The following is a 14542-nucleotide window of genomic DNA, read 5'->3' on the forward strand; positions in this document are numbered from 1 at the left end:
CATTTAGGTCCCGTCCACACGAAGCCAGCGCTTTCCCAATCCGATCTTTTTTTTCCCTCGTTTCAAGAAATATCTGCGTCCACACGAGATTACGAAAACTGACTAAAAACGATGTAGTTTGCATGCCAGGCCAGTGTGTGGCGCTGTACTTCTGCCCCAGAAATACACTAAACACGGAGAAGAAGAGTTGTGGCTAGCAGGGGTATAGCAGTGGTAGGAGGTGAGGCAAAATATCACAATAAAATAACAATAAATACATTTGCTACTTAACAGATGTGTTTTATTAATCCCTACACTTACCCCAACCCAAAACATACCCTTACAATAATGCAGATACGTTAATTAAATGACGCGATATTGATGTGCGCATGCCCAGTGCCCGTAGTTGTATCCCTTACCTCTTTCACCGTGCTGGACGTAATGTGATGACATCACCGTTTCAGAAAATATACGGATTCGCTGTACACACGAAAACGGAAGATGATCGTTTTCAGATTTACCCGCTTTGGGACCCGGTTTCGAAAAATATCGGATGCATGCTTCTAAAACGCCGGATCCGTGTGGACGAAACGCTGATACGGTACAAAATGTATATGTATACAGTTAAACGCGTCTCCGTGTGGACGGGGCCTAAGAATACAAGAATATTTGCACTGTTTAGTTTTTTTCTTCTTCTTCACAAATGAGAAAATAAACTATGGATAATGGAGTGTTTATGGCAATATAACTTTTAATAATCTTCTGAGTTTCAAAAAAAATATTTTGAGGCATATGCCTAAATGATTGAAATTAGCTATGTAGAACAATATAACATTTGAAATGGATGAGAATTAAACTGGTTAGTGAAGGAAAAGTGTCCAGCATACTTGTGAACTATACGTTTTATTTTCTGTCACCACACTTGGTCGTTCAACTATTCGTGTAACTATTTAAATTGGGAAAACGTGTGTTTGGTCGCTTCTAACTTGATCTCTGTTTGGTACCATAGTGAATGAACTGGGCTTAGTGGGCTAAGCTAAATGCTATCAGATCGTCACCGCACGTCAGAGCGATTAAGTGCACGCACTCAGACGAGAGATATGTATCAACTCATCTTAGTTAAGGGAATAACATATTTTAATTTGAGGAAAAAAAAACAGTGGGGTATCCCTTTAAATAGTTTGAAAGCATCCCAGGATACACCTCATGAAGTTGTTTGAGACTGAGAGAATAAACAAGTTTCTAAAACTGGAACTTAAGACTTATGTTTAACTTGTTTTGGCCACTTAATAATTCCCACACATCCATTAGTGAGGCTTTTAAAGATTAGCACTCTTTGTACTTGTTGCACACAAATACTTTTTTTACTCAGTCCAAAAGCCTGTGCATACAAATGCACATGCCCATCTTCAATTTCTCACTCAAATCCATGACAAAAATATAAAATATCAAAACAAACATGCAAAAAAAGCCAATGACTCATTTTCTATATAATTTAGGTTTCAAAATGTTGGGTACAGCACACAACAAAGACCCCTCATACCAACACAGACAAGTTGTGAATTGGTAATTGACGCAGCTTCCCTTCATTTGCCCCATGTGGAGAGACTTTCAAAGGTTTGGGCTAGCTGGTCATGTGACTCACAACTCCAGCCAATTGGAGCGCAGGGCTCAGATTTCATCTGGTGAGGAGTCACTAAACTCCACTGAGCTTTTAGGAAAGGGAGGCTGACTCCTCTGCTTAGCCTCTGAAGTTTTCCGATACATTTAGTCAATCCAAAGATGAACTAAACAACACATTATGAGCTGTGGACTTTGTTATGGGATGTTAAGGAGGCCACTGTAAGAAAACAGAAGGATTTTGGGGAATTAATTACTCTTTCACCACAGGCTCTTCCTGGAAGAAGAGGGAGATGGGGGCTGGAGCAATAACCATCTGTGTAAGTACAAAAAAAAAACATGCTGGTCAACTCCATATAAGGCAGCCAGTTTGAAAGTGTGTGTGTTTGTGTCTACACATTGAGGAGTTTCTGCATCAACGTGAATGTGTGCTGGCTGTGATCCTGGAATTAAAACTGGGGAAAAGCTGCTAGACTGAGGTCATTTCTTCCCATCTGCTCACAATGTCTCTTATGTTGGGCCACATGGAACTGAAAATATCTTCTGTCAACTTCAGTGAAACTTTATATATAAATCAACATTACTTTGGTGCAGTATGCATTGAGAGCAATATCCACAATTTACATTTAGGGGTACAACAGCTTGTTACAGGGACAGTGCCCTAAAATGGCAACTTTTTACCTCACTTACCAATAAAAGTTCAACAGTCGTGTCAGACTATAAGGGAACATATTACTAGTCTAAGCTACTCGTATATGTAGCCTTAGGGACAGAGTTTTCCCTTTAAAGGTACTGCCCCATTGCCAAGCTGTTGAACCTCTGTAGGAACAGTTTTGCACATTTTGTCTGCCAGTGTTATAAACTATATAGTTTCTAGGGATGTTTTGCAGCTGTTGCTAGCGTCCACTGCTACAACCAGTTGCTCTCAGGACCACACACAGAGATATATGCACGCATGCGTGTGAGATATGAATGAACATGTTGAGACTTGCTTCTCACCGAACAGAGTTTGTGATATTGAAGCAGTTTAGTTTTTGAGCTAGCTTAACTACACTATTCAGTTAGACGTAGACGAGGTTAGACATGTTATGTTGAAGTAACTCATGTGTTATGAGGAGCTCACTGAGGTGTATTTATCAGACTGTGGGGGAGGGTTTGAAGATCCATTGACCTCCCCCAAGTGTCAAAGCAGGGGGCGTCATTAAGTAATAAGGACATTGTCTGAACCTGTAATGGAAACTTGCAGCACTGAGTACTTTATTGCTCTTTTATTGACTGTGAACAGTATGACTGTATGCTAACACACATGTGGCCCTTCCACATATGAAGTGTTGTGAGGGTTAGGGGTGATTTCATGGACATCTGTTCCTGTAGGTCTCTCATGAGTAGCTCAGAAGAGCTTATGTCCTTAATGCCAAATTCAGGGACTTACTGAGATATAGGGATTCTTTAATAACTAGATTAAATATGTAGCCTACTGTTAAGGTTTAAGTTTTTGTTTTTTAAATCTATTAATACTTTTATTCAGCAAGGACACATTAAATTGATCAAAAGTGATAGTAAAGACCAGGAGCGTTCCCCAGGAACTAGGGACTTTGGGGTGGTACTCAGTGTGTTTTGACCAAGCGTCAACCTCCCACGATCTCTCTGGAAGCCAATACGCAAGTAATCTAAACTGCAATCACTCGACTGACCACTAGGGACAGACTCCAGAAGGGAGATGAATCTCATTGAGCCCCCTGTTAAAATTCCCAACTTTACAGCAGAAAAAAATGTTTACAGCCTGGTACAAATTGTGGTTTTGGCCTATACGGCTAATTTTGACCCGTCATGACAACTGTAAGGGGGATGATTTTTTTTTTTATAACTCATTCATTAACGTTATATAAAGACTTAAATGTTCTGCATAATTAAGGACGTGGTTACTTTGAGTGACAGGTGGATAGCCATTTATTTGCCGTCTATAGTCATTGAGTCACTTTAAGCTCCGCCCAAATCCCGCCTATTTGCCCATTTTCTTTTATCCAGGAGTGACACGCGATGACTCGCTCACAAGATGGCGACGTCCAGCTCGTCTCTACTTTAAGCTTCAGAACAGCTTATCGGAATCCTATGGGTGACGTCACGGACACTACGTCCATATTTTTATAGTCTATGGTTTTGACCCAGGAACCAGGGTCTAAATGAAGTTTTGGGTAAAAATGTCCCCCTCAAAACGTTTCTTTTTCAAAATTCAGGAACATTTGGGGGTGGGTCTTGGACACTTAACATGCTGATTGTTTGAGTTCACGCAGCATTTTAATTGGTTGACTCCACGCATTTCAACCACCATTTTTAAAAGTCTGTTGTGGTTTGTGTAGTAAGAGTGGTTTGCTATATGAAACAACAGATTTTAAAGAAATTATTGATGGATCGATGACATGGTAGGTATATATGACTTTATTATATTAATTATATCATATAATAAATATTAATAAATATCCTGGGTCTTCTGTGCTTTATAACGGCAGTGAACAGGGCTTTCAAAGCTCAAAAAACTGCATCCATCCATCATCAAAACATACTCCACACGGAAAAATATCCATATTTAAAACTTTATCAAGTAAAATATCTAGCTTCCAGTGGATTGCCTTCCATATTCAACTTATGAAGAAAGTGTAACGCCTCTTGCAGTTCAAAGTGCTTGCGGTACGTCCGACATCATACGTCACGTCAGTTACACTTTTTCTATAAGTTGAATATGGAAGGCGGTCTAGCGGAAGTTAGATAATTTACTTTATAAAGTATTAAATAATTATATTTTCTAACACAAAACTCCAGAAGGCCTTTATTACCCTCTCAGAGCCATATTTATAAGGGATGGTGCTTTTTTGAGCTTCATCTCGATGGACCCAGTCACTGCCATTATAAGGCATGGAAGGGTCAGGACATTTTGTTTTACTCCGACTGTGTTCATCGGAAAGAAGAAAATCATATACACCTAGGATGGATTGAGGGTGAAAATCATGGGATGATTTTAATTTTAAAGTGAACTAATCCTTTAAGCTTACATGCGGAGGACGAAATCCAGTGGGAACTGAAAAGTTGCGCAGTCCTACGTCACCGGACTTATTTGCCTAGTCTTCACGGTATTTTAGGCCATGATGGAAACGCAGACAGCAACAGGTCTGGGGGTTAAAAGTTCCTGGGACAAATTTTTCTGGGTAATTTCAGTGGAAATGGGACTTTATAATGATTTCTGTTAAATGCAAAACAGAAACATTTATACCTAATGTTAGTTCAAACTAATGAACATAAACTTAGCATTTGCCATCATGGGGAAAAGTTTTAAAAACTAAATCATATAGTACTTGTTATAGTAGTGTTATATAAAAGTTATATAACAAAATAAGTTAAAAAGTGCTTAAACAGGAAGAAGTGGGCTTTTATTAACCAAGACAAAATTGATTTAAAATTAGTCCAAAGGGAATTAAATTTGTTATTGAAAGGGGCAAGGAAAAAATATAAAGATACTATAGAACAAAATTTTAATTCAGGGGACTCTAGAAAACTGTGGGATGCTATGAAGGTTGTAACTAATATGGCACCCCATAGGAAAAAGCTTATAAGTAGCAATGACCAGGAAAAAGCAAATGACCTGAATGATTTCTTTCTTAGGTTTGAGTCATCTGCAGAACCAATTTGTAATCTGGACTATATTACATGTGACTCAGGTCAGTGGCTAGAAATTTCACCAGTGAGAGTTAGGTCGTTATTTAGAGGGACAGGCACTAAAAAATCTACAGGTCCTGATGGTATTTCTGCTTTCCTGCTAAAAACTTGTGCTAATGAGCTTACTTCTGCATTCTGCCCCATTTTTCAGAAATCTTTTGACTCACATATTATCCCATCTTTATGGAAAAAAAACTATAATTACGCCAGTTCCTAAGAAAGCGTGCCCAGTTGAGAATTGTGATTTTAGACCTGTGGCTCTGACTTCAAATATTATGAAATGTTTTGAAAAACTCATTGTATCTGTTTTAAAGAATCAGGTTAAATTATTACTTGACCCATTTCAGTTTGCTTATAAAGTTGGACGGGGCACTGAGGATGCTATTAATTGCATCACTCATTTGGTTAATAGTCATTTAGAAGATTCACATGCATATGCCCGTTTACTTTTTATAGATTTTAGCTCCGCATTTAATACACTTCAACCCAAGATACTGATAAATACGTTGCGGGTTCTACTCGTTTTTAACTAATCGTACACAACAGGTCAGAGTTAATAACTCTTATTCAGAGGTGAAAAATAGTAATACTGGGGCCCCGCAAGGTTGTGTCAGTTCACCCATTTTATTTACACTTTATACTAATGATTGTGTTGCTAGTCAGGAGAATACATTTTTTTTATAAAATTCTCTAACGATACTGCAATACTGAGTTTATAGAAAAAGGAAATCAAAACCTTTGCAGTACTTTTCTGATGTAGACAGGTTTGTTGCCTGGTGTGATTCTAATACTTTGCTTTTAAATGAAAAAAAAAAGACTGTTGAAATGATTTTTGATCCTAGATCTGTGGGGGATCACAGTCCTGTTATAATACATGGCAATATTATTGAACAGGTTTCTTCAATCAAATATTTAGGTGTTTATGTAGACAACTTAGAACTTATTATGCTGGTCTCCTCACATTAACAGTCTATGCTCTAGATTACAGCAAAGGTTATACTTCCTGCGAAGGTTAAAAGTGTTTGGAGTAAATCAGAAGATCTTGGTTTTGTTTTATCAATGACTACGTTTACATGGACAGCAGCAGTAATCTAATTATTGACCTTATTCTAAATAAGACAATATTCTGATTAAGGTGTTTACATGAGTTGCTTTTAGAGTACTCCGTTCATGTTCCCGTTTTACATGTGATAGAACATAGATCGATTATGGCACGTCATTACGTCCCCATGCCACGCTATGTTCTCCAACATCCAATCATAGCGTGACTTTGGCAGGTCTGTTATGGGCTCAGGAAACCCGCTAACTTCACCTGCGGGTGTCGCTGTTGGACAGTGTTACTTTACATTAAGAAGTATATGCGTTTTTATAATGTTTTATATACATTTACGTTTATTTATTTTTGTAATATTTCTTTTCTTTTTTGAAGAGACACTACCCATCTTTCCTCCTTATTGACAGCCTACATTTAGAATAGCTTTGATTAATGATGAAAAAGGTTTAAAAATCGTGACTGTTTGGATCATAGACCGTAAAATTTTTTGGATTGTTTTCCTGCCGTCGAGCCACAGGCGTTCACTGAATGACCCATCTGGTTTGCGATTACAGATACAAACTTATTGTATTTTACTTTTACAATGAGCATAATAATTACAACAAAAATAAAAATATATAGAGAGGACGCAGTGTTCAGAATGAACAGTCAAGTCAAGCCAATCTTAAGCCATAGACTCTAGAAAGAACTAAAAACCTTTCTTTTTAAACAAGCATTTTTTACTTTTTGCTAACTTTTTTTTTTGTGTGTGTTCTTTCCGGTTTTTAATTTTGTTTTATTTGTTTTATGTGTAGCACTTTGGGATTGTTTTTAACTATGAAAAGGGCTTTACAAAAAAATATATTATTATTATTATTATTATTATTATTATTATTATTATTCAAGTAAAACACAAACCGCCCATAGCAACGCGTTATGGCAACGACATTTCAGACTGACAGATACGTGAAAGATAAACGGGACTTTTCCGCCATTTGTTACTTACTGGTTTGTAGACGTTGTTATATTAATTATAATTCCAATTCTGTTTTATTGGCCACAATTTATCGATGATTGTTGAAAGGGGCACTTTTGATTCATTTTCAAAAAGGGCAGAGGCTCGAATCCACAAAGCTTCCCCTCTGCACTTCCCTGTTGTCACAAAATGCGGCGAAATCTCCGACACGACATTAATAGTTAGATTAAGGTGTGTACATGTGTCCGAAAATGTGACTAAAATAGGCATACTCCACATGTCTTAATCCGATTTATGTTTAGTTAGATTATGACTTTAATCAGATTAAGGTAATTAGAAGTAGCTGTCTACATGGTAGCCTCTTAATCAGAGTATTGTCTTAATCAGATTAATATCGGAGTATTGTTGTCCATGTAAACGTGGTCAATCTGTATTTGAGAGTTTAATTAGGTATGGAACCACTGCTTGGTATGGAAACCTGACTGTTCAATTAAAAACAAAATTAGCACGACTAGTACACACTGCTCAAAAATTATAGGGTTGAAGGATAAACAAATTATACAAGAGCCATACGAGGCATCCATTTTTAAACAAGCTAAAAAAATTGTTGCTGATGACACATATTTTGCACATGTATTTTAATTTGTTACCATCAGGGAGACGATTTAGGGTTTTGAAGTGTAAGTCAAACCGTTACAAAAATTATTTCGTGCCAACTGCGGTCAAAATCTTAAATAGAGAATCTTATGTCTGATATATAATGCTGTATTTTTTATATTAAAATGTAGGCTTATGTATGTATTGTCCTATTGTACACTGGCCGTGTCACGATGTCTAAGACAAATTTCCCAGTAATGGGACAATAAAGTATATTCTATTCTATTCTATTCTATTCTACTTTAAAATGTATGATTATGAAGCAAATTAGACCTGTTACTGTAAAAAGATTTAAAGTTTGTGTTAAAACTTATGAAGTGTGTGTGATAACAGTCCTGAAGCAAATCCCCTCTGATTATTCTCTATCTTGAAAGATGCATGCACTATACTTTATATGGCCATTCTACTATTGAAATAATTGGTATTTGAGCTGATTATGCATTTGAGCATAAGTTAAATATGTGTGTTTACAATGCGGCCCAGGTCACCATTAGCTGGAAGAGGACATTTGGTACAGAACACCCAATTAAGACACAATAGGCTGTAGAGCACAGCATGAGCAGGCAACCTTATCATTTATTGAAGGACTGCTAATAACCTCTGATCCATTCTGTTGCTTTCATTCATTAACAAATATGCATTGTATCTGTAGCCTTATGTTGTGACACAAAGATTGGATTTTAATTATTATTATTTTTAAGATCTTTTTATTAGTTCAGTGTCCATATAAACTCTCTTCCATGATGCAACTGGATATTTCATTATGGCATTTTAAAAGTGGCGGCACAACTTTTCAACATTAGGTTTAATTTAGTACTGTGGCAGGGTGAAGGATCACGCAACAATGAAATTGGTGCAAAACCCCCAGAGGGTGGATTTATTTGGATGAACAGTGACAAACGTGGTGATTTAGGTGCAGGTGCGCTGTATGTGTCCTTCTTCCTGGTGCCCTGGTGCTAGCGGTGACGTAGGTGTGGCGAGGTGGCCGGAGCGTCACAGGCTGCAGTCTGGGTGAGAGAGAGAGAGACAGGTTAGCGTAGTGCTGCATGGAGATCGTGCTCAAACTGGTGTCCCAGAGTCAAGGCTTTTAAGCCCGGGCCTGATGGCCTGCAGCTGTGACGATCCGGCCCGTGCTGATCGTGTGCAGGTGTTTTCCATCAATTGCCAGGGCGACGCTGATGAGAGCTCGGGAGACTTGTCACACTCCCCCCCCCTAAGCGTCGCGCTGGTCCTGTAATGACAGTTAGTGGCATACATTGGGGAACATAGGGGTGGGCGGGGAGTGCGCCCTGACAGACCTGCGTAAGCTGACCACAGCCTGGAGAGTCCGTCGGCGTTGGAGTTGGCCGTCCCGGCCCGATGTTCCACTGTGAAGTGGAAGTCCTGGAGCGCTAGGAACCACCGCGTCACTCTGGCGTTGGTGTCCTTAGCGCGGGCCATCCACTGAAGCGGGGCGTGATCCGTCATCAGAGTGAAGCGGCGTCCCAGCAGGTAGTAGCGGAGCTCCAGGACCGCCCACTTAATGGCCAGGGCTTCCTTCTCCACCGCTGCATACCTGGTTTCGGCTGGGGTCAGCTTACGGCTGATGTAGGTGACGGGGTGCTCCTCACCCTCCTGGACTTGGGAGAGGACCGCTCCGAGGCCCGTGTCGGAGGCGTCCGTCTGCAGCAGGAAGGGGCAGTTGAAGTCGGGCGCCCTCAAGACCGGTTCCGTGGTCAGCGAGGTCTTGATGGCCCGGAAGGTCTTATCCAGCGCGTCATCCCACTTCACCTTCTCCGGCTGCCCCTTCCTGGTCAGGTCTGTCAGGGGAGATGCTAAGGAGGAGAAGTTAGGGATAAAACAGCGATAGTAGCCCGCCAACCCCAAAAAGGCTCGTACCTGGGTCTTGGTCTCCGGGCGGGGCGCTGTCAGGATGGCGTCGACCTTTCTTTGTTGTGGCTGGATCAGCCCTCTACCCACCCGGAACCCCAGGTACTGAGCCTCGGCGAGGGCCAGATGACATTTCCGGGGGTTGGCGGTCAGCCCAGCCCGCCGGAGTTCCAGGAGCACCCTCCGGAGCCGCTCCAGGTGGTCCTGCCAGGTCTCGGAGTGGATGACCACGTCGTCGAGGTAGGCGGCGGCGTAGGCTTGGTGAGGACGCAGGAGGATGTCCATCATCCTCTGGAACGTCGCCGGTGCCCCGTGGAGGCCGAAGGGGAGGGTCCGGTATTGCCAGTGCCCACTTGGAGTAGAGAACGCCGTTTTCTCCTTAGCGGAGTTCGTGAGGGGGACTTGCCAGTATCCTTTGGTGAGGTCGAGTGTCGTGATGTACCGGGCCCTCCCCAGACGTTCCAGTAGCTCGTCGACACGGGGCATCGGGTAGCCATCGAACTCCGAGACCTCGTTGAGCCGGCGGAAGTCGTTACAGAACCGGAGGGTGCCATCCGGCTTCGGTACCATGACGATTGGGCTGGACCAGGCGCTGCGGGATGGTTCGATTACCCCTAACTTGAGCATCTCACAAATTTCATCCTCGATGGCCTGTCTCCGAGCCTCTGGGACCCGATAGGGCCGCTGCCTCACGATGACCCCTGGTGGCGTTCGGATGTCGTGCTGGATGACGTTGGTCTGCCCGGGACGGGTGGAGAACACATCAGAGAACTGACGGACCAGATGGTTCAACTCCGTCTTCTGGGCGGCCGCCAGGTGGTCCCCGACGTCTACAACCAGGGGATCGACGGAAGCCAACGCGGCGAGCTGTTCTCGGGTCCCCACCCACCTCTTCATCAGGTTAACGTGATATAGCTGCTCTTCTCGCCGGCGACCCGGCTGGCGCAGCCGATAGTTGACGGGCCCCACTCGTTCCACGACGGTGTACGGACCTTGCCAGGTCGCGAGGAACTTGCACGTGGAGGTGGGGACCAGCACCAGGACTCGATCCCCTGGTTGAAACTCTCGTGGCTGGGCCGCCCGGTCGTACCTTTGTTGTTGGGACTGCTGCGCCTTGGTGAGGTGTTCCCGGACTAATGGCATGACCTTCTCGATCCGCTCACGCATCTCTCTCACGTGTTCAATGGCGGAGCGGAGAGGTGCCGGCTGCTGCTGTTCCCAGGCCTCACGGGCCACGTCCAGAAGACCCCTCGGCTGACGGCCAAAGAGCAACTCGAATGGGGTGAATCCCGTGGACGCTTGAGGCACTTCCCTGATGCCAAACAGGACGTATGGGAGCATCAGGTCCCAGTCTCTCTTATCTTCCGCTGCCACACGCCGGAGCATCTGCTTCAAGGTCTGATTAAACCGCTCTACGAGGCCGTCTGTCTGTGGGTGGTATACCGTGGTGCGGAGTTGCTTTACCTGCAGCAGCCGGCAGAGGTCCGCCATCAGCCGGGACATGAAGGGGGTCCCTTGGTCCGTCAGTATCTCCGCTGGGATGCCGACTCGGGTGCAGAGGAGGAACAGCTCTTGGGCGATGTTTTTGGCCGTGGCCTTCCTCAGGGGAACTGCCTCTGGATACCGGGTGGCGTAGTCGACGATCACCAGGATGTGCTCGTGTCCCCGGGCAGACTTAGGCAACGGCCCCACCAGGTCCATTCCGATTCGCTCGAAAGGTACCCCGATGATGGGAAGCGGAATGAGTGGGCTGGGGGGAGGCGCTCGTGGTGCGGTCCGTTGGCAGGTGGGACAGGCCTGACAGAAACGCTTCACTTCCCCATCCAAGCCTGGCCAGTGGAACCGGTCCCGGATCCGCTGGATGGTGTTGGCGACTCCCAGGTGACCGGCCATTGGATGGCCGTGGGCGAGTTCCATGATCATTTCTGTCTTGGTCTTCGGCACCACGAGGAGCTCTTTGACCTCCCCCCTCCGCTGGGCGACACAGTACAACAGGCCGTTCCGAACGATGAAATGCGGGAGAGGATGGGGCGCTGGATGATGGTCCTGGCCATCGACTGCCCGGACCTGAGTCCAGCAGTTCCTGAGGCGGTCATCCTCCAGCTGGGCCTTCGCGAAGGAGCCCCCTCCCTGGACCTGTTGGAATACATCAAAGAAGACATTAGGAGTTTGGGAGGGGGACTCACCATCTCTCCCGCTGTCCGATGCCAACAGAGCGGCCTGGGTCGTCCTCCTTCTCCGACCGCGCCACTCTCTGGGGCGGCTCCCGGCCTGGCTGGCTGGCTGGGCGGAGGTCTGAAGCAGTTCTTCGAAGCCCGGCCAGTCCCGTCCGAGGAGTACGGCCACGGGAAGGTCCTTCACAATTCCCACTTCCAGCGGCCAGGTGCCCGGGCCAGCGGAGATCGTCACTCGGCGGGCCGGGACATAACGAGTGTCGCCGTGTACACAGGTGATCGGAAGTTGGGTTTTGGAGTTCTTCTGGGGCGGTAGCATGGCGGCCTGGACGAGACTGACCGAGCTCCCTGAGTCGAGAAGGGCCAGAACTGGCCGCCCATTGAGTTTCACCTCCGATCGCGGGGCTCCGCGGGGCGGCTCTTGATGGACGACACAGCCAGCCAACCATGTACGTACCGGTGGGACCGGTTCCTCCGTGGGCATTGGCTCGTCGATTGGGCCGGGAGCCGCAGGCCTGTGTACTGCGCGCTGGGTACCTTCCGGCGCGCGTCGCTCCTGGACCACCCTCCGGGGGAAAGACGGCGCTCGCTCCCCAGGGTCGCGGTGCATCGCCGCCTCCGCCAACTCGATGGCTTCGACGAGCTCGCTGATGGAGGTTGGATTCGTCATTCCCACCGCCCTCCTCGTGGGCGGCGGGAGAGCTCGGAGCAGACGGTCGATCGTGACACGCTCCGCTACCTGACCCGCGGTGGATGTTCCTTCGAGCAGCCAGTGTCGGGACAGTCTGGAGAGTTCAGCGGCCTGGGCGCGGGCTGGGCGACGAGGCTTGTACTCCCAGTCGTGAAACAATTGGGCTGCTGAGATGGACGACAGCCCGAGGCGTCCGAGGATTTCTCTCTTTAATGCATCATAATTGTCAGCCCTTTCAGTGGGCAATGAAAAGTAGGCTTGTTGTGCCTCCCCGGTCAGCAGGGGTCCCAGCAGCCGCGCCCATTCGCTCCGGTCCCAGTTCTCCCGAACCGCTGTGGTCTCAAATAGCTGCAAGAACAGCTCGATGTCGTCATGGCCGGTTAACTTTGGCAGTATCTGGGTGGCGCGGACGCGTGGATCAGGCAGCGGAACGTGCTGGGCAGGGGCAAGGCGGAGAGCGGCGACTTCCTCTTCAACTTTTTGCTGGCGGGCCGCCAGATGCTCGGTGATCTGTTGCTGCCGCAGACTCACTTCGGTAAGGCATTTTAGCAGGTCTTCCATGATGGGGGAGGAGCGCCGCCTTTTTCTCCGATCCGGTTGACTGCGTGGGTGAGAAAAAAAACAATGTCAGTGTTCAGGGGGTGGTTGGTGATCCTTCACGCTCTTGCCCGCATTCTCCACCAGTGTGGCAGGGTGAAGGATCACGCAACAATGAAATTGGTGCAAAACCCCCAGAGGGTGGATTTATTTGGATGAACAGTGACAAACGTGGTGATTTAGGTGCAGGTGCGCTGTATGTGTCCTTCTTCCTGGTGCCCTGGTGCTAGCGGTGACGTAGGTGTGGCGAGGTGGCCGGAGCGTCACAGGCTGCAGTCTGGGTGAGAGAGAGAGAGACAGGTTAGCGTAGTGCTGCATGGAGATCGTGCTCAAACTGGTGTCCCAGAGTCAAGGCTTTTAAGCCCGGGCCTGATGGCCTGCAGCTGTGACGATCCGGCCCGTGCTGATCGTGTGCAGGTGTTTTCCATCAATTGCCAGGGCGACGCTGATGAGAGCTCGGGAGACTTGTCACAGTACTGAAAAGTACCTTGCACCATTTTATTGATCATATTATTTATCTACATCAACATTCATAAATAATGTAAAGGGTTAAAGTAGGCGACCTTCACTCATTTCACTGAACAGCATTTATATTGAATGCTGTTCAATGCAGTTCCCCATGCACTGAACAACATTAACAAATTTACAAAAGCCTGTAACTGAACAACATATTTATAAAGAACAATCTTATAAATGGGTTGAAGTACCTTGAATTACAACATTTAATTAAATCAACACTACATTAGAGGATAGCCTTTCCCCTGAGCTTTTGATATTTAAAAGGTCATGGTAATATAAAATTATCCTGTAAGTTTCAGAGCTGAAAACTTCATTGTTAGTCAAAGAAAAGCTTTTATAGACACCAGGCCCAGAAAACGAATGTGTGCTTTATTCACATCATTCGCGTCATCGCGCGACAAAACACGCCTCTACAGAATAATAAGCACGTGTAATTCATTAGCCCCGCCCACCGACTCGTCTAATTCAGTAGCCCCACCCACCGACTCATCTAATTCAGTAGCCCTGCCCAATGACTCATCTAACACAGTAGCCCCGCCCACCGACTCGTCTAATTCAGTAGCCCTGCCCACCGACTCGTCTAATTCAGTAGCCCTGCCCAAGACTCATCTAACACAGTAGCCCCGCCCACCGACTCATCTAATTCAGTAGCCCTGCCCACCGACTCGTCTAATTCAGTAGCCCTGCCCACCGACTCATCTAATTCAGTAGCCCTG

General features: G+C 45.6%; 2 protein-coding genes and 1 long non-coding RNA gene across 6 annotated transcripts in view; 1 reads left to right on the top strand and 2 right to left on the bottom strand.

Moving 5' to 3' along the window:
* Positions 1-14542, bottom strand: part of LOC137072933 (uncharacterized) — a 46193-nt gene that overhangs the window by 28483 nt on the left and 3168 nt on the right. The window lies entirely within an intron of this gene.
* The window catches only part of fam13a (family with sequence similarity 13 member A), a 75431-nt gene continuing 62591 nt past the window's right edge, over positions 1703-14542 (top strand). Inside the window, exon 1 of the mRNA XM_067440952.1 lies at positions 1703-1919. Within this exon, the coding sequence (XP_067297053.1) occupies positions 1893-1919 (27 nt within the window). The 5' untranslated portion in view covers positions 1703-1892. The remainder of the gene's footprint in view (positions 1920-14542) is intronic.
* On the bottom strand, positions 8970-13271 carry LOC137073678 (uncharacterized). Its single transcript, XM_067442386.1, has 2 exons — positions 12032-13271; positions 8970-8983 (listed from the first exon to the last, which is right to left on the bottom strand). The coding sequence occupies exons 1-2, from the start codon at positions 13269-13271 to the stop codon at positions 8970-8972; spliced, it is 1254 nt and encodes a 417-aa protein (XP_067298487.1).

This window comes from Pseudorasbora parva, chromosome 4, assembly GCF_024679245.1.
Source record: "Pseudorasbora parva isolate DD20220531a chromosome 4, ASM2467924v1, whole genome shotgun sequence".
Taxonomy (NCBI): Eukaryota; Metazoa; Chordata; class Actinopteri; order Cypriniformes; family Gobionidae; genus Pseudorasbora; species Pseudorasbora parva.